The sequence below is a fragment of the Exserohilum turcica genome (genome assembly GCF_000359705.1).
Source record: "Exserohilum turcica Et28A unplaced genomic scaffold SETTUscaffold_6, whole genome shotgun sequence".
NCBI classification, from domain to species: Eukaryota; Fungi; Ascomycota; class Dothideomycetes; order Pleosporales; family Pleosporaceae; genus Exserohilum; species Exserohilum turcicum.
In genome coordinates this window covers 1,102,848-1,123,098 of record NW_007360277.1, presented here as the reverse complement: position 1 = coordinate 1,123,098, position 20,251 = coordinate 1,102,848, and the positions used below count along the sequence as shown (strand labels likewise).

Below are 20,251 nucleotides of genomic sequence, written 5' to 3'. Positions count from 1 at the left end.
TGATCCTACGACCGAAACAGATCCGACCTGCCTTACCTGCGCCGTTACATTAACCATATCACTAAGCTTGAGTTTCTGCTAGCGTTTAAGGTAGCCTTTGATTGATCCTTTACGGCAGCTAATATCTGCTTAGCCTTTTAAGGCGTAGGCCTTGTTCCTTTCTAGCTAGACACTATTCTATTAAAGCGTAATGTATAGCTACGTACGCCTACTCTAGTAGCTACTCTTGCAGAGGCTGTCTAGTAGGCTCGTACCCTAAGCAACGTACGCGAGCTTGAAGCCTAATTAATGCTAATACGTGATTAGGTCTAGCGGCATAAGAGCTTATTACTAGCGTTAATTATTGCGGCGATTAGCTAGCTTAAGAAGGGGGTAGAGAGAATATTGCTCTTAGCTAAGCTAATACGCGATTAGATCGCCAGCCTTAAGAGGGCTAACAAGGCAGCAACAAAGCTGTAACGGCGCAGGTAAGGCAGGTCGGATCTGTTTCGGTCGTAGGATCACTCAGAGGCATATGGGAGTGCGTGGGATCACAAAGAGCCTAGATTCAACAAGCCACCTATAGGCCTTGTACGAAAGGATATCAAAAGTCTACAGAGCTAGCTACAGGGAGTGTCTCAATATATACCTATCCTAGTCGGGTCCGAATTCGGATCCGACCTCGGGCGAATGGCTTATGAAGGGCGGCAGGTACTTCCTCCGATCTGGCTCTGGGATTGGCTCAATACTTGGCGAAGTTGTAACATCGTTACAAAAGCGTAGGTAGCGTAAAAGGAAGTAGATATAGAAGCATAGAGTGCTAATAAAGGGAGCTAGAGAGGATCTACTTACTTAGTGTAAGGTGTTACAAGTAACAAGAAGGATTCTCCCCTTGACGGGGGACGACGAGGTTGAAGGCCAACCACGTCCACGTCAGAAGGTAATGATCATCGCGGGGCTCGAGGTCACGTGATGCGCTCTCCCGCTAAGAGCCATTCTCCCGCCAAGGAAGGGATAATGGGCCAGGATGGGAGAAGGCGTTCTCCCACATCTCCCAAAAGACAAGGATGTCAAGGGAGAAGAGGGAGAACAGGACCAAAGGCAATAGGTATAAGAATAGGTTGGATTTTATTATTACACTTGTTGTGGTTAACTCTCATAAGTTCTTCTCTTATACAGATTAATACTTAGTTATTCTATCTTCTAATAGAATTAGTTTGTCTTACTAACCCAGTTAACTCCTATAACTCTTCTCCACCTTATCGCCAGACAATTACCTCACGGATACTTCAGCTAGACAGCCTCGCCCTAACCCAGACCGAGACTAGGTAAGTATAGTTTCTGATAGTGTTAGGAAACCCCGTGTAACACTTTGACCACCTTTGGATTTGGTGGAAGGATTAACTAACAGTTGCTTGAATAAGATTACTATAATGGCCCACAACGGAAGTCAGGGACAGGAGCCTACGATTGCAGCTCCTACGAATTCACCAGCTCTCGATGACGAGATGCTGGAAGGAAGTGGTTCGGATTCTAACTCCTTAGATGGAGAAAGGAACAACGCGAACTAGGCTAAGGTACAAGATCTTAAGCAACAACTGCGCATCCAGGCAAGGCAGATAGCTGCTATGCAAGAGATAATAGCGCAGATGGCTGGCTAGTTAATAGCTACGCCAAACGAACGCGTTACGAAACCTAAGATGGCAACACCTAAGAAGTATAAAGGAGGTTAGCACGAACTTAGGACGTTCCTTACTAACATTAACTTATACTACGGATTTAACAGAGTACTAAACAATTAGGAAAAGATCCTCACAGCTAGCATGCACATGAAAGGAAAAGCAGCTAGCTGGATGCAACCATACGTGGAGGACTTTCTCGCAGCACTAACAAGTTAGGGAATAAAGGCTAAGACTAAGACCCTATTCTAGGATTAAAATAGCTTTAAGAAAGAGATAGGACGCATCTTTAGGAAAGTAGACGCAAAGAACTAGGCTAAGAAAGCAATTATGCGCCTAAAGCAGACCGCGTCTGTGACCGCCTACACAGCAGAGTTCAAGCAACTACAGGCGAGGATTGATTAGGACAACGCAGCGCTACGAACGACATTTAAAGCAGGTCTGAAGGACAACATCAAAGACGCACTTGTACACTATAACAAGCTAGAAACGCTACAAGCTCTAGTGGAGCTAGCCACGCGCATTAACAATAGGTTATAGGAAAGGAATGAACAGAAGAAACGACAATTCCGCCCTAACACGGCCAATATAAAGCGACAGCGCAATAGAACTAACAACGACGGCGACACGGTTATAACAGGCAAAGTATAAGAAAAGTCTAAAGATAAGAAAACCTACGGAAAGGGTTAGGACAGCCTCTCCCTAGAAGAACGCAAGAAGCGTTACAACAGTAAGGCATGTCTCTAATATGGCGAAGTAGGACACTTCCGCAGAGACTGCCCAAAGAACAAAGTCAAGCAAGCAGCGGTCAAGATTAGGATGTTGCGAGCTCAATAATCAACCTTGACGCCAGACGAATTGTCAGAGATCGACAACCTCAGCGACTTGGACCTCTACGATGAGGCACGATCTAACGAGATCACTGATTACGTGATCGTCCTAGGGCTCGTACGAGCGGACGAACACATGAAATGGGAAGTGCCAGAACCCACTGACTGGATCGTCGAAGACGAAGACGCAGTCCGCCGGTTAGCACTAGACTAATGCTAGGTATGCGGAAGTGCTATATACTATGCAAATGACTGTTACCTTAGAGGAGGAAGAATAGTAGTTATAAGACAAAACGTAGCAGAAGCTATAAGACAAGTAGCTTAGAAATAACTATACTTTAAAGACAACCTACTAGATGAAAACCAAGAGATAGAGCACCAAAAGCTTCATTGGGTCGACTGCAATAGCATTGATTACTGCCAATACCACGCGGAGGAAAGCAGACAAGATTAATACTAGAAAGATAGCTATTGTCACGCCTACTTTAGACTAAGCGCTTGCAGGGTTTTAAACTATTATGTCTATAAACCTAAGAAGTAGGAGGAGCACGAGAAGCTCTATTAGTATTAATACAAGATAGCATTCTGCATGTACTACTACAACGCTAAAGAAAGTTGTAAACTAGATAACAAGGCAACTAGTTACAAGAAACTTTAGGCGAACGATTGTCTAATACTAGATTGCGATATCTACAAGAACGAGCACTAAGAAGCGCACGAGCGCTTGTGCTAAATTAACTGCGTAGAAAAATGCTAACTCCATTAAGAACAGCGAATTGCGGTAAGGCAGGAAAATTATTACTTGTATAACACTATTGCGGCTAAGGAATGCTAGACGAAGAATTGCAAGATGTATAGGACAACAACAATTCTGATGCTAGAGACTGTAGACGACATAATCCCACACGAGAATCTCTATTAGTCCTTTTGTATAGATGACAACTATAAGATACACTAAAGCTTAAAGGATAACGCTAGTTATTACCCTAAGAAATAGAAAGGCAAGCGCCTTGGGGGTAAAGGACACTTAAAAAACTAGGATGCCGCCAGGGACAGGGTCACGCTAGTGAAGGCAGTTCTAAAACGACCTTTAGACGTGTACATCACACCGAGAGCCGCCCAATAGAATTAATGGCGACTGTGCGAGTACATAGGCACGAGATGAAAGCATTGATCGACAGTGGAGCTGCCCGAACAATGATCTCACCTGGAGCGGTGGAGAAATACGACATACCATACCAGAGCAAGAAGCATCCGCTGAAGGTAGTATCGGCCGAAGAAACACCTGTAGCATACGGGAAAGGCACGATAAGGCTTAAAACAGAACTAGTGACGCTAGAGGTGTCTAATACTAGTAGCTAAATGAATATTAGTATTATGGATCTAGGCGAACTAGATATGCTAATTAGTTATAACTAGCTAGATGCCTATAACCCTGCCATCGACTGGCAAAAGAGAACAATACTTAGCCAAGAACCTGCGCGTAGGGTTGCTGGAGTACGACACGAGATACGCCCGACGAATTAGTGCACACCCAAGGATGGGAGATTTGGCAAGATCTCACCGCATAAGATCGCGAGAATCTATGCGAAGGACCCTTAATAGATAGGAGTTATATAGATAAGACGCGTCGCGCCCACAAAGGACGGACCCTTACCACTAGATACGCCAAATAAGGATTTATTAGGTATACCGAAGGAATATCATACGAACAAGTTTCAAGATTTATTTAAAGAAAACGAGGCAATAGACCTAGCTAAACACCAGGATTAGGATCACGAGATCATCCTAGAGGAAGGAGCAAAGTTGACGCTAGGAGGAATGTATCCTATATCGCCCAAGCACGACGCTAAGCTTAAGGAATACCTCTAGAAGAATCTAAAGAAAGGATTTATTAGACTAGGATTAGGCCTAATAGCCTCGCTAATATTGTTTGTAAAGAAACCTAATAGAAAATAGCGACTGTATGTTAACTATAGAAGGTTAAACAGGGTTACTTAAAAAAATAGATACCTACTACCACTTATATTAGAGCTTATAGATTGGCTCTAGGGAGCTAAGTGGTTCACGAAGTTTAATGTCTAGGAAGGATTTTACTAGATCAGGATTAAGGAGGGAGACGAATAGAAAACAGCGTTTAAAACGAAGTACGGACTGTTCGAGTATATAGTAATGCTGTTTGGATTGACGAATGCGCCAGCAACCTTTTAATTAGTCATCAACAGCGCTCTCCACGAATACCTTGGAATCTTCGCGACAGCGTATCTAGACGATGTACTAGTGTACTCTAGAGGATCGCTTAAAGAACACATTAAACATGTTAAGAAAGTGCTTAGGAAGCTTAAAGAATATAAACTATACCTGCAGCTAGGAAAGTGCGAATTCTACGTTAAAGAAACGGAGTTCCTAGGCTTTATTATCTCAACAGAGGGAGTTAAGATAAATCTAAAGAAGATCTCAACTATACAAGAATGGCCAAAACCTAAAACAGTCAAGGATATGTAATTCTTTCTTGGATTTGCCAATTACTATCAGAAGTTTATCAAGGATTACTCAAGAATCACCACACCTCTCTTAGAGATTACGAAGAAGGAAATAGGATTCCGCTAGGAAAAGGAACATTAGGAGGCTTTTGATTGGATCAAGCAGATATTCCTTACCGCACCTGTACTAGAAATGTACGACCTAAAACGAAAAACGAGGGTCAAGACCAACGCCTTAGACTACGCACTTGGAGCTGTATTATCACAGCAGTGCCCAGACAAGAAATAGAGACTAGTGTTCTACCATTCACGAAAGTTCTCTAGAGCAGAACTCAACTACGACGTTCACAATAAGGAACTACTTAGAGTAGTCGATGCCTTTGAACAATAGGAAGTGTATCTGTTAGGACTTCTAGATATAATCGAGGTGTTTACTAATTATCAAAACCTAGCGAGTTTCATAACAACAAAGAAACTCAACTAACGACAAGTCTAATAGGCAGAGATGCTAGCTCAGTTCGACTTTAAGATCACGCATCGCGCAGGATCGCTTAATGGAGCAGCAGACGCTCTTAGCCGAAGATCCGACCTTAAGGAAAAGGAATACAAGATACCACACGATGCAGTACTTAAGAAGATGCCCGATGGCAGTCTCAAGTACAACCAGCCGGAACTGGCTCGAGTAGCCAAGGTGGCCGAACAGGTAGAAACGTTACAACAGCAATGGCAACGAAAAGCTAAAGAATAGATTCCTATAGCAGGGGAAGATGACCTCGCAGGATTGTTACCTAATAAACAAGAACCCTAGAATCCAAACCAAGTTTATGTGCCGGAGCACATGAGGAACGATCTTATCAGAGAACTGCATAAGTCCCTAGAATATAGACACGCAGGAATAGACGAAATAGTTAGGCGACTATTAAAGGAGTTTGCAATACCACGCATGCGTGCGAAGGTGCAGGAGATTCTAGGCAACTGTTTAGCATATTACTAGAACAAGCCTAAGAGACATAAGCCCTATAGCCTATTACAACCCCTATCGCCACTAACACGACTATAAACTAGCGTAATAATAGACTTTATAGTAAAGCTCCCGAAATCGTTAGAGCTAGGATCAGCTCAACTTTGCGACACAATACTAGTAATCGTGGACCAATTAACTAAAGCAGCAAAGTTTGTGCCCACAGAAGAAACAATTACGGCAGAAGAATGTGCGTACGAGGTTTCTAAGGCACTAGTATCGGAGCATAGGATGCCTAAAGAATTTATTACGGACAGAGACAAGCTGTTCACATCAAAGTATTAGACAACGTTCTTAGCGGAATTAGAAGTCAAAAAGAAGCTCTTAACGAGTTTCTACCTAGAGACAGACAGTCAGACAGAACGAACGAACTAAACGCTGGAACAGTACTTGCGATTTTACACCAATAAGCTGCAAGACAACTAGGTTAAACTCTTGCCAACAGCACAATTGGCGTACAACAGTTCAAGGTCGGCGACCACAAAGCACTCGCCGCACTACGCGAACTACGGGTATGAGCTGGTTGCTTATCAAGACCTAAAAGACATTAAAAGCATTGCAGTTAGAGCAGACGACAAAGCTCGACTAATGCGAGAATTACACGAGCAATTAAGCAAGAATATAGCTTATAGGAACCTTACGGCATCTAAAGCTGCAAATAAGCAAAGGATTGAGGGACTAACTTTTAAGAAGGGGGACAAAGTCTTCTTGTTACGACAAAACCTAAAGACTAAGCAGCTAAGCAAGAAACTAGATAATCTCCAATTAGGACTGTTTGAAATCCTAGAGACAATTAGACTAGTAAACTACAAACTCTAGCTACCACTAGGCATGCGCATACACAACGTGTTCCACAAAAAGCTACTAGAACTAGCACCCTAAAACGCCAAGCTAATAGACGACATAGAGCTTAAAGACGACGAGTACGTAGTTAAAGAAATTAAGGACCTACGGAAAATTAGCAGTTAGTGGAAGTACTTGGTCAAGTGGCAGGGATGGCCTAAGAGCTATAACACTTGGGAACCTAAAGGAAACCTAACGAACTGCAAGTCACTAGTACGTGAGTACCATTAGAAACATCTAAAGAAACGAGAACTAGATTCTCGTAAGAAAGGAAGAAGTTAAAGGACAAAAGATCGAAAGAAGAAGAATTAGCCTGTAACTAGCCTGGGTCAGTCGAGGGTCTGGATAGCGATGGTTCGGTTGTCGGAAAACCCATACCAGAGGCAGAGCTCCCCTCATTCTTCTCTTCCTCACGATCCTGAAGGTTTAAAATGGCATGATCGCGATCAGCAAATGCTCGTTCCCGCGCCTCGACCTCTAGGAGTTCGCGACGCAGACGCGCAGTATCAGCGGCGGCCTGAGATTGGCGCTCTTTAGCATAGGCCAACTCGAGTTGCTTTTGACGCTTTTTAGCCTTAACCTTCTCCCACTCTTCCTTAGTTACAAACAAACTGCACTTAGCTTTTATAGCAATACAACTAGCACACTGCTTAGATATAGTATCCACGAAACAGCGAAGATTCTTCTTTTCGCAGCGCTTGCAGCGAAAAGCCATTTCTTTCCCCTGATGGCGAATACGGTCAGAACGAGCCTGGCGGTATTGGGCATGGTTAGGAAGGCTGGAGGGAAGGAACGGATACAATGGCCAGGGGCCTACTGACCTTATATGCAGCCAGCGATTCAACACGCAGCACGGCAAAACGATATTCTAGGGTATTAGGACGATACGCCTAAGAGAGGGGATAATGTTACAAGTAACAAGAAGGATTCTCCCCTTGACGGGGGACGACGAGGTTGAAGGCCAACCACGTCCACGTCAGAAGGTAATGATCATCGCGGGGCTCGAGGTCACGTGATGCGCTCTCCCGCCAAGAGCCATTCTCCCGCCAAGGAAGGGATAATGGGCCAGGATGGGAGAAGGCGTTCTCCCACATCTCCCAAAAGACAAGGATGTCAAGGGAGAAGAGGGAGAACAGGACCAAAGGCAATAGGTATAAGAATGGGTTGGATTTCATTATTACACTCGTTGTGGTCAACTCTCATAAGTTCTTCTCTCATACAGATTAATACTTAGTTATTCTATCTTCTAATAGAATTAGTTTGTCTTACCAACCCAGTTAACTCCTATAACTCTTCTCCACCTTATCGCCAGACAATTACCTCACGGATACTTCAGCTAGACAGCCTCGCCCTAACCCGGACCGAGACTAGGTAAGTATAGTTTCTGATAGTGTTAGGAAACCCCGTGTAACATAAGGCTAATTAGTAGATTGCTTATAAAGAGCGTTAAGGAGGAGAGCGATTAGGTGTTAGCCGCCAGGCTTTGGCGCGCTGTAGTAGGTGTAGAGAAACTGGCCACAACTCGCGTACGTGCAAGAAAGATACTCTAGGTACTACTTAATCTATTATATTAATATACAGTAAAACAACTATATTGTGGTGGAACTACAGGCTTATAGAGGTGCGCAGGTTTAGTGGGGTGCGGCGCTCGCTTGTACGCGGCGCTCGCTTGTAAAACACGTTATACTGCAGATTCCTAATAAAAAAAAAGGAAATTCCTACATAGTCTACACCTTAGTCCATTGTATCGTATCTTATCTTATCTTATTATTGTTTTTCTTTTTGTCTTCCTTTCTTTTTGGGATAGTTATCGGAAATAGATAAGGAAGTGTTTGTTTTGTTTTGTGTTGTTTCTGCTTTGTTTTTGTTTTTCTTTTTCGTACTAGGCTGCGGGTTCGCCACTATGACGGTGTATGATGCAAGGGATGGAGGGTGGAACCCCTGCATTTTAGTGGTGATTTAGTGGCGCATGTGCATGTGCATGTGCGTGCGGCTGTGATGACGGAGATGGTGATGGTGGAACAGTGTAGGCACAGACAGGGGCTTGCATTTAATATGGGAGGTTAGTTTGAGCTTTGGTATGGTTACTGTTACTGCAAGCAGGGCAGGCGGGTATGCGTGGGACTGGGTGTTGATGGGAAAAGCGTTGTAGTACCAGGTGAATGGCTGCACTTACGTGTCCAAGAACAAGGTGTAGCGGTAGCGACCGATGGAGTTGCATTTGTTATTTTTGTCATCTTTGTCAAGTTGATTTACAGAAGAATCCCCTGGCAAACCGTGGTGTGCTCCTGTAGTGGGCTCGCCTGGGTATGCCCAACGCCCCAACGCCAAAAGTAAATGCCTGCCGTGATCCTTATTAACTACATTTCCCTCATGTCTGTATGCGCTGTTCAGGCGGCCGAGGCAATGGCGCCGTCACCCAGGACTCTGGCAACCATGATGTACAGCATCATGGCGCCAAGGAGAATCTTCCACTTGTTGCGGCTGAGCCAACCTTGACCTGCATCTCGTGCTATTTGCGCGGCGTCTTGGACGACCGTCGCGCTCGTGCCGGGGCGTCGTCGCAGGCCAGAGACGTCTGGCGAGCAGGCTGTGTGTTGTGCGGGAGAGGGGGCTGGCCGGGGTAAGCCCGTTGTGGGATCAATGCGCTTCTCCTTCATCCACCTCAGGTTCTCTTCATCTACGTCGGGCCATTCGTGTCTGAACCTTGCGCCACCATCGCCAGCCCGGATGTTTCCGTGCTGGCCGCCGGCGGCATTTCCTGAGCCGATAGCCTTTGTGCCGCCGCCCGTGCTGTTCCACCACCTCGTGCGCTGCGCAAAAAGCTTACGCTCCGCCTCCGAGGCCCTGACGCTGCCCGTCGTCATCTCCTCGCTGGTCATGAAGCTGAGGAGGCCCGTCAGGATTGTGCTGACTTCCCATGCGGGATTAAAGCTCTTGGGGTGGAAGTCGGAGATGCTCAGGCACAGGCGGCTGCTGGGCTGGAAGCGGCCCGAGGGCGTGTGCATGCGGATGGCGGGCGGCGCGAAGGGGTAGTCGGGCGGGAAGTTGAGCGTGCCCCAGTACTGGCCCCCTTCGTAGGGCGTGTCTGGTGGGCCGGTGATGATGTAGTGCCACTCGAGGATGTTGCGGTCCGAGGGGTGTGCGGTGATGTAGGGCGGGGGGGATCTGGAAATGGTGGCATATTCCCTCGTCAGGCGCTTGGTGGCTGCGGGCGTCGCCATGGTGGGCGAGTGTGCGGTGGCGGGTGTTGGGGGGTTGGGGGGCTTGTAGACGTGGTCGCAGTGTGTCGGCGTGGTGGTGGTGGTGGTGGTGAGGCGGGCGCAAAGACAAAAGACAGCGGGCTGCACAAACAATGACAGGAACACAGGCGAGGGCAAAGAAACGGGCGAGGGGGAAGAAGAAGAAAAGAGGAAGAAGGGCGCGCGGGTGCGAGGGGCAGGCGGAATGGAGAGTCGGTCGAGGACGAGGGCAGGGCCAAAGCGTGGCCGGGAAGTCAGCAGCACGTGCCTGGCGGGCGGGCGCTGCACGGGCAGGGCTGGCCACGGCAGGCTTTCTGAACGCCGCCAAGCATCACGCATCCAAACACCACCAGCCCAATGGCTTCGCCGCACGACGACGATGTAAGCATGGGCGGCGCTTCCGGCGGGCAGCCCCAGGCTAATTGGCAGTCCAGGTCTTCGAACGGCTCAAGAACCGGACGGATGCGCGCGAGCAGAGGCGCCAGCAGGACGAGCTCAGTGCGCGGATGCAGGCCCAGCAGCAGCGGGCACGCGAGCGCCTGGGCGAATTGGTAGGCGTCGACGACGGGTGACGGGGGGCGAGGCCATTGCTGATGCTGTGCCAGGTCGACGACAACACGTCGCTGCCCGTGACCATCTCGTCGGTCCGCGTGCTCCATGCCGCCCGCACTCGCAGAAGTTTCCTCGAGCGGGTCGTCGAGCCTCTGCTGAGCGCAAACCGCGACGAGCCCTACACGCTGGCAGACGCGCTCAAGCAGGTGGGCGAGGCCACGGACAAGCTCAATCGCTTCGGTACGTTTCCCCCGCCCCGCCAGGCGCCTTCGCATGTCTGACCCGCCATAGGCATCTTCAAGTCGCCCATCTCCGTCTACCTCGACCGCCCCAGCCAGGCCATTGCCGCCTCGTCGCCCACCGACGTCGACGTCTACATCTCGGCCGTTGAGCGCGGAACCTACACCATCAAGACGGGCACCGAGGCCGGCGCCTCGGAAGCAGACGCCTATGTCCACGCCGAACTCCGCAACCTGTTTGGCGGCGCAGAGACGCTCAATGCACATGGCTCGCTCGGCACACGCACACGCTCGGCCTACTCGCTCGCCTTTGACACGCCTGTCCTCGCCAATCCCGATGTCAAGTTCCAGGTCAACGGCTTCGCCAGCTCGACGCTCAAGACGTGGGCAAGCCATGAAGAGGTGCTCAAGGGCGGAAACTCGAAGCTGCTCTGGAGACTGAAGAACGGTGCCACCCACGAATTCGCCTACTCGGCCATCTGGCGGCAGATTACAGGCCTCGCCGAGAACGCCTCGCCCTCGGTCCGCGCCGACGCCGGCGATTCCTTCAAGTCGAGCATCACGCATACTTGGACCCAGGACAAGCGCGATTACCCTCTCCTGCCCAACAGCGGTTACATGATGAAGAGTGTGTCTGAGCTCGCCGGCTGGGGCCCCCTGAAGGGCGACACTGCCTTTTGGAAGTCCGAGGTTGAGTCACAAGTCGCCCTTCCCTTTGGCAACACTGGCATCACGCTTACCGCTGGTCTACGGGGCGGTCTGCTGTACCCCATGAAGTTGGGCGGTGAAAGCCAATTCCAGGCTTCTCGCATCAATGACCGCTTCCAGCTGGGTGGTCCCAACAACGTCCGCGGTTTCCGCATTTCTGGACTCGGTCCCCGTGATGGCTCTGATGCGCTAGGTGGTGATATCTACGCAGCCGGCGGCGCGTCGCTGCTCCTTCCCATCCCCCGTGTTGGCAAGGACACGCCCCTCCGCCTGCAGGCTTTCATCAACGGCGGTCGCCTTCTTGCGCTCAAGAACCCCAACTCCAAAAAGGAGGACGGATCATTTGGCAGTGCAAGCGACGTGTATGGTGCCATTCAAAAATCCCTCTCAACACTCACTGCCGAGCTGCCTAGCGCCGCGGCTGGTCTTGGACTTGTATACGCGCATCCCGTTGCAAGATTCGAAATCAACTTCTCCCTTCCATTAGTCATGAGGGCTAAGGAGGAGAGCAGGAAAGGCTTGAGCTTCGGAGTGGGTGTTGAGTTCTTGTAGACGAGCTTATGATGGAGGCATAGAAATGTACTAGTAGGCTTTGACTCGAAATATCCAGCGAGCACAACACTTTGACTTTATCCTCCGTTCATCTGTACCAACATTACTCGCTATGGCAATCTTCTTGGAAACAACAACTAACTCACGTCTCAGAAACTTCAACATGCACGCTTTGGAACGATCACAAAAAAGCGGTTATCACGTCGTACTAGAACAGTGATACCCTATAAGTCAATTGATGGATATTTACAAATTTCGCAGCACCACCTCCTCAAAAGACATCAAACAGCCCCTCTAACCGTAGTAGGCTAGCGCCGTCCGACGTCGTTTGAGGTGATGGCAGCGTAGCCCAGGGGGAGGAGTTAAAATATACAGAGAAGACGCATCATCTAGCTTCCCACAATCTGGGGGCCCTCGAACAGCTTCTTCGGATCATACGTACTCTTGAGCGACGCGAGCCTGGGGTAGTTCTCGCCCCAGTACCTGGTGTGGGCCTCGGTGTTGGTCAAGATGGTATCGGCATAGTTGACGTACATGCCAAACTTCTGGCCACCGCTGGCCTTCTCGATGTTGGCGACCCAGTTGCCCAGGAAGCTCATGTTCTCGGGCGGGTACGTGGCGTTGTCTGGGAAAATGCGGTCGTAGAACTGCATCTTGAAGATGGCGTTGCGGTGCGCATACGCCGTGGCCGTGTTGGGCACGGCCGACACGGCGGAGCTGGCGCCGCCGTGCAGGTCAATCAGCAGGTACCAGAAGCGGCCGGTGATCTTGCTCGCCGTCGTGAAGTAGTAGTCTGCGAGGGCGGTGAGGGCGTCGCGCGACAGCGCGGGCGTCATGAGCGACTTTGCGTAAAAGTTCTCGTGCGTGTCGTAGATCTCGGCTTGTTGCAGCGGGCCAAACGCAAACGCCGTCAGCGTATCGATCCAGCCCTTGGTCGACACGGTGCCAGAGCTTGCCGGCACGTTGAGCTTGGCGAGCAGAGGAGCCATGATCTTGTCAAAGTTGGCACGGCTGCCGTGGTACACGCCCGTCAGCTGCTTGGGCACAAACAGGCGCATGTCCAGCTCGGCGGGCTGGTCGTGGATCGAGAAGTCCTGCAGCACAGACAGCATGTCGGCGAGCTGCGCCGTGTTGTTGGGCGCGAGGTTGTACGAGAAGTTGATGTTTTCTTCCGGGGCATCAAACGTCTTGAACGTGAAGTCGACGACGATGCCAAAGGCACCGCCAGCACCGAGCAGAGCCCAGAGGAGCTCTGGGTTCTGCGTCTTGGATGCCGTCACGACGTTGCCGTTGGCAAGGACAACCGTCATGGAAATCACATTGTCGAGTGCCAAGCCGTACTTGCGGGAGGAGAGGCCGTAGCCGCCATGGAGCGTCAGACCAGAGATACCGACGCTGTGAAATGGTGTTAGCGTACTGTGTTATGACAGGGAGATATGGTCTTGGCTTCGACTTACCCAGGGCACGTTCCGTGACTAATTCCCTGTTTTCCTTGGGCATACAATGCCAAGGCAATGTTTCCGAGTCGTCCACCGGCTCCGATCACCGCCGTATGCGCATTCTGGTCCACCGTCACGCTGTTGAAGCGGCGCATGTCGACGACCAAATGTCCATTTTCTCCTCCAAGTCCGTGGGAGGCGTAGTTGTGGCCTCCGCACTTTCCAGTCACGTGGACTCCGCTGGCGGCACCGCAGGCAATGGCGTCTTGGATATGCTGAATAGTCGATGGTACGGCGTAGGAGGCCGGGGTAAAAGGCACACGCAGATTGAAGGGCTTGATAGCCTGAGTGAAGTTTGCCGTGCCTTGGCCGAAGACGGGGACTTTGCGAGCATCCAGGCATTCGGCGAGCGTGGCTCTCCTGTCCAGTATTGCGCTGGCGGTCGAGGTAGAAACAAGCGTAGCCAAGGCTAGGAACCATGTAGAATAGTTCTTCATCTTGAAGGTTGGCGGATAATGTCGCGGCTTGGTATGAGAAGTTCTCCGTCCTGCCTGTCCTTTCCAAGCCTTTTAAACAGTTTCTGGGCTCTTCAAAGGGGGGGGGGGAAGAGCCTTGCTGACAGTCTCTCATATTTCCCCAATAGACGGAACACGAGTGATCAGTGACTTTACGGGCCGTCGAGAGATGCATGTGGGAACGGCCCCATAGAATCGTCGAACCATCCATCGGGTCGATGGTGACGAGGTCTATGCCAGCCCCCAGTATCTAACACCTGCAATAACAGTAGATCTTACATGTCATACGTACCAATACCTCGATGCCGGCAATTGTAAAGGATCAGAACTTTATTTTTTTTATATCTCCATCTTGGCGCACATTGGCTGCAGGGTAATTGTGAAGGTTGTGCTCGTATAAAAGATGTCATGGATGCACAGCTAACGTAAGCGCGTACGGCGGCGCGGCGTCTTGGCTTCCAAATCGAATGCGCAGCCAAGACGTTTCCTTTATATACTTCTGGGATATAAGGTGCATGACCGGAATGCAAGTCTGTCGCAATTTCTCCATACTATTCATTTCGGGAGCGCCAGCCGGTTGAAACATGGCGCCCCGCTGTCGAAACATGCTTCCATATTGAAGTTAAATTGTCCGAACCGCGCCCTTTAGCCGGCTTGGAGAAGCGTGGAGACTGGAGCAGAGGCTCTCCCCCTCCTACGGCTCAGGCACAGTTTATGACGCCACCGGCTGTTTAGTCCAGGATGGTCTAGGTGGATGTTTCAGCGTGACAGCCAGGACATGTACGTCGCGTGCGCGTGATGCCAAAGCGACAGTAGCGGAAATTGGAAGTACACAACGCCAGCATACAAAGCGGAGCAGCCCCCCTCGCGATACGAAAGGTACCCATCATCTTATCAAAGTCCACCATGCTGTCTTCGAACCCTCTGCTGTTGCCGCTCTTTGGCAGCGTCGCGAGCGCGGCGAACCTCTGGGCCACGCACTACTCGGGCACCCTCAACTACCTCACCTTCAACGGAAACTCGCTGAGTTTGACCAGCTCGACGCCCACCGGCAACACGCTTCCCAGCTGGCTTACATATGACAGCGCTGGAAAGGCCATCTATGTTCCAGACGAGAACTTCATGGGATCCAATGGAGGAACCCTGGTCTCCTTTGGCGTTGGCGCCAACGGCAGTGTGAACCCATCAGGCAAGGCACCGACACCCCAGGGAGTTGTTGCAACCACGCTCTACGGAGGCCAGGATGGACGTAGCTTTATTGCGAATGCTCACTAGTAAGTCAGCATGCACTAAAAAAGAGTGGGCAGCGCTAACCTCTTAACAGCCAAACGTCCCAAATAACAACCTTCAAGCTTCCGCTGAACGGCGGTCAGCCGCTTCAAGCAATAAAGTACACGGGAAAAAGCATCAACCCCTCCCGCCAGGAAGCTCCTCATCCCCACCATGTGCTTGTCGACCCCACGGGAGACTTCCTCCTTGTGCCGGACCTCGGAACGGACCTGATCCGGATCAACAAAATCGACAAGAACTCCGGCAAGCTGACCGAGTGCCCCTCTGCAAAGGCGGTCCTTGGTTCCGGCCCACGACATGGAGCTTTCTGGTCTCCATCCGGTGCCTTTTCCCGTGTTCGCCGTGCTGAGGGCACCATGCTCTTCATTGCCGACGAGCTCTCCAACAGCGTGTCTGGATGGGCTGTCACGTACCCCCAGGGAGGAGGCTGCATGACCCTGACGCTCAAGCAAACCTTGACGCCTTACCAGGGTAACGCCACCGCCGTTTCTGGCACAAAGGTCGGTGAGATCAGGGTCAAGGGCAACTTTGTCTACTCGTCCAACCGCAACGACAAGAAGTTCAGCCCCAACGACTCCATCACCCAGTACAGCATCTCGCCCAACGGATCCCTCACCTGGACCGACATCACCTCGTCCTACGGTACCTACCCTCGTACTTTCGACATCAACAAGGCCGGTGACTTTGTTGCCATTGGCGACCAAACCACCGCCAACGTCGCCATTGTCGCCAGAGACACAAAGACTGGAAAGCTGGGTGCCAAGGTCGGAGATTTGAGAATTGGTGCTGCTGGTAGGCCCGAGAATGAGGATGGTCTTAGCGCCGTCGTCTGGGCCGAGTAGGAGGTGCCATTCAACCAGGCGACATGTCTTCGCATGGCCTTCGCATGAGGTACCAGTGGGGGTTATACGTGCGGAGTTCTCTTCTACCCAAAATGTAAATACGAGTTTTTTTTGCATACTATTGACACTGGTCATATTTGAGAAACGTTGTAACGAGCATGATAATGTGAAGCTGTGAATTGCCAAGACGCTAATCCAGCCACTCCAGTCATACTGGCTGTTCTTTATGCATTCCTGCCGCCGCTGCCTTGTGCCATTCCGTACTAGCCAACGTAATCAAAGCCGCTGCCAACAAGGTGTCATCTGTACGGAGGTGCCTTTCAAAAGTATTGTCTGCCAAGAATAATCTAACCGAAGTGCGGCCGCCTTAGCCGAGGCTTGTCTCTTCCCTCTATGTACTCATTACTACCTTGTAGCTTAATTATCTTTTGAATATGTACAAGAATTCGCTTAATCTAAGCTTAGATCTTAAGTTGTAAGAGATCTCTCCAGCAGTTCTGCTAGACTCTAACTGCCTCAGCCCTTGACTGCGGAGCTCCTTTCTTTGTAGTCTCTCTTTTTATATAGAACCAGCATAGCTCAATGCAGTTACAGTCTAGCGAGTTTCCATACCAAAGTAGTCTCTCAACTTCGTACAGGCGATAGATCACACCCTGATAGTGGTGGGCGTGGCTAGGTGCCTTATCCTCTATTACGACAGTCCGAGGTCTATCTTAGAGGCACTCTTTAGCAAAAGGAATCAGCTTTAGAATTAGAACGCAGGCCTGATATCTCCACTAGTCTATACCACCTCTAGACTTACGCACCAGCTTACCTGTCTTCTCTGTCCATCTCTATTGAGGCTTCCTGCCACGCTTATTGCGTAGCCCTGTCCTTCTCATAGACTCTAACAGCTCCCATTCCTCTCGCTGTAGAGGCTCAAGCTCAGCGTTTAGCTGCTCAATCCGACGAGCAGCATCCTCTCTCTCTGCCTTCGTCTCTGGCTGGTAGATATGGCATGGACCTTACTTGTTATACGAGAAGCAGCCCCAGAACATAAACTCAGAGTATCCCTTCCACCTCTCACGGATGCAGCTCTTGACTACCCTCTCGTCTGCCTTTCTCCAGACTCTATAGCCCCCACGTCGGTGGTTGATCACCACTGACGTCTCGTCTGTCTAGATGACATTCTTCTAGTCCTCTAACGTCTAGTCCTTATGCTCTAATGCCCACTTAAGACAAGCACTCCTCATCTCCTGTGTCAACCTAGGCTTCCTCGTTGGCTTGGTCTTCCTGTATCCTGCTGCTCTTAACACCCTCCAGACGGTAGAGGCAGAGATTTCGACTCCTTGGAGACTGAGCCCACCAGCAAGGTCAGCACAGCTCTTCTCTCGTCCATATCTATCGTGTCGTACTTGTTACAATATCTGATCCTTCACCTCTGCCTGCTTAGCAGGCCTACCAGGCTTTAGAGCATCCTGAACGTGGTGTGGAAGGATCTTAATAGGAAGGTCGTTTGGCTTAAAGCCTGCAGCAATAGCTCTACTATAGATACGATCTACAGTACAAGGATGAACGCCAGTTAGCGCAGAGACTTGTGAGGTATTCTTGCCACTAGGAGGTGATTTTAACGCGATTACTAAGGTATAGGTATATATATTAGTATAAGGAGCCATAGTTAAAGGATAACTACATAGTAGTAGGCAGACTGATCAGACAGCCCCTCAACTCTAAGGTGGGAGTTGCGCCAAGAAGAGTTGTGCCGAAGCGCCGAGATTAGCGTCAGACAATACTTTAGAAAGGCACCTCCGTACAGTAACCAATAATTCCCTGAACCCCTCTTTTTATCTTGGATGACTGATTCGTGCCAACTTTATCCTGACTGACGATTACTATCTTACTTACTCTTTTTTGGCCTAGGTGTAGAACAGGGCTGCCTGCCAAGCCGCCTCTCCGCTGCCGCTGCCGCCGCCGCCCACGGATCAATTTTTTCTCTCTCCATATTGATAAGGTCATTAAAAAGAACAAAATTAACGACAATTATTACGCCGGATTCGACGGCAATGTGCTGCAAGATTGGCCGTCTTGTCTTCACTCAATTCACTTGATTCACGACGTTTCTGTAAGCAAGTATCAATATAAAATCTTACCGGGCATAAGCTTTTGCGGCGCACACACACACACACACACAAACACACGGGACGAGTCATATTTTCGGTTCGTGGAAGAACTCGGGAAGTGGAGAGTGAAGCGAAGCTTACATACATGTATTACTTGGGTACCACTCCGCACTTTTGTCAGTGCACACATATGTGAGTGAGATGATGGGCCGGCCACACACTCGGCCCTTTCCGCTTTGTCTTTTGGTCGGCAGCTAAGAGCACTGGCTTCCGAGCAAAACCGTGTCAAGTACAACTTATCCGGTGGTTGCAAAAGAAAAGAAAAAAACAGAATTTCCAAATTGCAAATGGCCAATCTAGACGTGTGGTCACACGGGTTGCTGATCCGCACCGAGTCCGTTGTTCAAGAAGAGAGGGGGTTTCTCAACTAACCGTGCCTGAATAGGACGGCGAAGCTTGCGGTTCATGCCGATGATCCGCTAAATGCACCTCATGCCGGGCGGATGGTCGTGGCTAACGGACATGCCAGATGGAACACTCACAACGCTTCGCCGTTGGACCAAAAATAACCGTTTGGATGGAGAAGGTTCCTACGTGGCGAGGCTGCGCCCGAAAGTCTATTATCTGGAGAATTCAGGTACACACGCCGAGACTGAACCGCCGCCAGAGCCACCATCCGCGTCTCGCTACTGGCTCGTTGCACGAGAGCTTGTTTGCAGATACAGATAACATGGCACCAACGGATCGTCCTTTTCTGGAGCGACTGATACCTTTATTTTCCAGATCTTGTCACCCATGTAAATCGTACATGGCGTGGAGCGTGCTTTTTGGACAGATGGTCTGGAGCTGGGAGTGCTAAGGTTTGGGATGTGCTTGATGCACTGGACCAAGCCACTGATTCTAGGAGACTCGGCAATGTGTGTTCAAGCACCAGGATTTGATGCTACAATGCATCAAGTATGAAATTCAGTCTACTTAGTATCACAGGTCTTGTGGATGTCAAAGTTGATCACAATGATATATACTAGGACGTTTATTTGAGCGGACTAAACTTTCTACAACGACAATTACACTGATCACTTGCAACTACGAGCAAACCGCCGCTCTCATAGATCCTCGAAGAAACCAAGTATCCAACTCAACAATATCCGTTTATAGCATCCCTATCGCACCAGTACCTCACCCTCGAACATATCCAAAAACATTACACTCCTCAAGATCTTCGCAGCCCTACTTGCCACATCAATACTAGCCAACGCACATCATCGACGTACATGTCATGGGCACCTTGGTCCCCCAAATCCAAGACGCTATTTTCAATCTGCTCTAAAGAAACTCGTCTCACACGCTAACCTTGCTCCCCAAGCCGAGCATGACATAGTCCCGGCTGACGCAAAAGTTTAGGGCGGCATTGTATCAACGGGTAAGCTGGTCATCCAGAAGACAAAGTAGCAAAGTAACCCGACATAACCACGTACCCGCACATCTCCCTCCCTTTCAAGTTAAAGAGAAACGAAACGCAATAAAAGAATAGAAGAGCAGATTAATCCACTCCAAACCTGTACAATCACCCCACTCGCTCGGTGAACAAAGACCACAGATGACTTCGCGAAGCGTATCCAGACTAGCACTAGTACATCCCTCATACCGTACCGTCCTAGGACCTACGATACCCGTTTTGCACTACGAACCGTTGTTCTGTTAGTGCCATCAAATTACACACACACACACACACACGCGTGTATAGTGTGCTGTACTTACGGCTACGGCCGCAGCACTAAATAAACTACGGCGAGACTACGGGCCGTAACTAGCTGTAGTACGGGCCGTAGGGACGCGCTGAAACACAATTGTTGCGTGGAGCATGGGACGTGGGCGTGTAGTTTTGTATCGCGGCTGGTTCTATTATAGCTGGGATGATGATTGCCTGGGCATGGA

General features: G+C 49.8%; 5 protein-coding genes across 5 annotated transcripts; 3 read left to right on the top strand and 2 right to left on the bottom strand.

Annotated features, from left to right (window-relative positions):
* Positions 1-9,032: 9,032 nt before the first annotated feature.
* On the bottom strand, positions 9,033-10,059 carry SETTUDRAFT_173391 (uncharacterized protein; the record flags this gene model as incomplete). Its single annotated transcript, XM_008031562.1, has 1 exon — positions 9,033-10,059. One exon carries the CDS (start codon positions 10,057-10,059, stop codon positions 9,226-9,228), a length of 834 nt encoding a protein of 277 aa, XP_008029753.1. The 3' UTR covers positions 9,033-9,225.
* A 375-nt stretch (positions 10,060-10,434) lies between these two features.
* Positions 10,435-12,387, top strand: SETTUDRAFT_173390 (uncharacterized protein; the record flags this gene model as incomplete). Its single annotated transcript, XM_008031561.1, has 4 exons — positions 10,435-10,458; positions 10,512-10,628; positions 10,683-10,869; positions 10,921-12,387. 4 exons carry the CDS (start codon positions 10,435-10,437, stop codon positions 12,126-12,128), a joined length of 1,536 nt encoding a protein of 511 aa, XP_008029752.1. The 3' UTR covers positions 12,129-12,387.
* A 110-nt stretch (positions 12,388-12,497) lies between these two features.
* On the bottom strand, positions 12,498-14,064 carry SETTUDRAFT_173389 (uncharacterized protein; the record flags this gene model as incomplete). The annotated part of the gene is made up of 3 exons (XM_008031560.1): positions 12,498-13,523; positions 13,586-14,002; positions 14,045-14,064. The coding sequence occupies 3 exons, from the start codon at positions 14,062-14,064 to the stop codon at positions 12,518-12,520; spliced, it is 1,443 nt and encodes a 480-aa protein (XP_008029751.1). The 3' UTR covers positions 12,498-12,517.
* Positions 14,065-14,988: 924 nt separating this feature from the next.
* On the top strand, positions 14,989-16,214 carry SETTUDRAFT_43562 (uncharacterized protein; the record flags this gene model as incomplete). Its single annotated transcript, XM_008031306.1, has 2 exons — positions 14,989-15,356; positions 15,407-16,214. The coding sequence occupies 2 exons, from the start codon at positions 14,989-14,991 to the stop codon at positions 16,212-16,214; spliced, it is 1,176 nt and encodes a 391-aa protein (XP_008029497.1).
* A 2,605-nt stretch (positions 16,215-18,819) lies between these two features.
* SETTUDRAFT_165131 (uncharacterized protein) lies at positions 18,820-19,369 on the top strand. Its single transcript, XM_008031559.1, has one exon. It carries the CDS (start codon positions 18,836-18,838, stop codon positions 19,040-19,042), a length of 207 nt encoding a protein of 68 aa, XP_008029750.1. The 5' UTR covers positions 18,820-18,835; the 3' UTR covers positions 19,043-19,369.
* Positions 19,370-20,251: the final 882 nt, after the last annotated feature.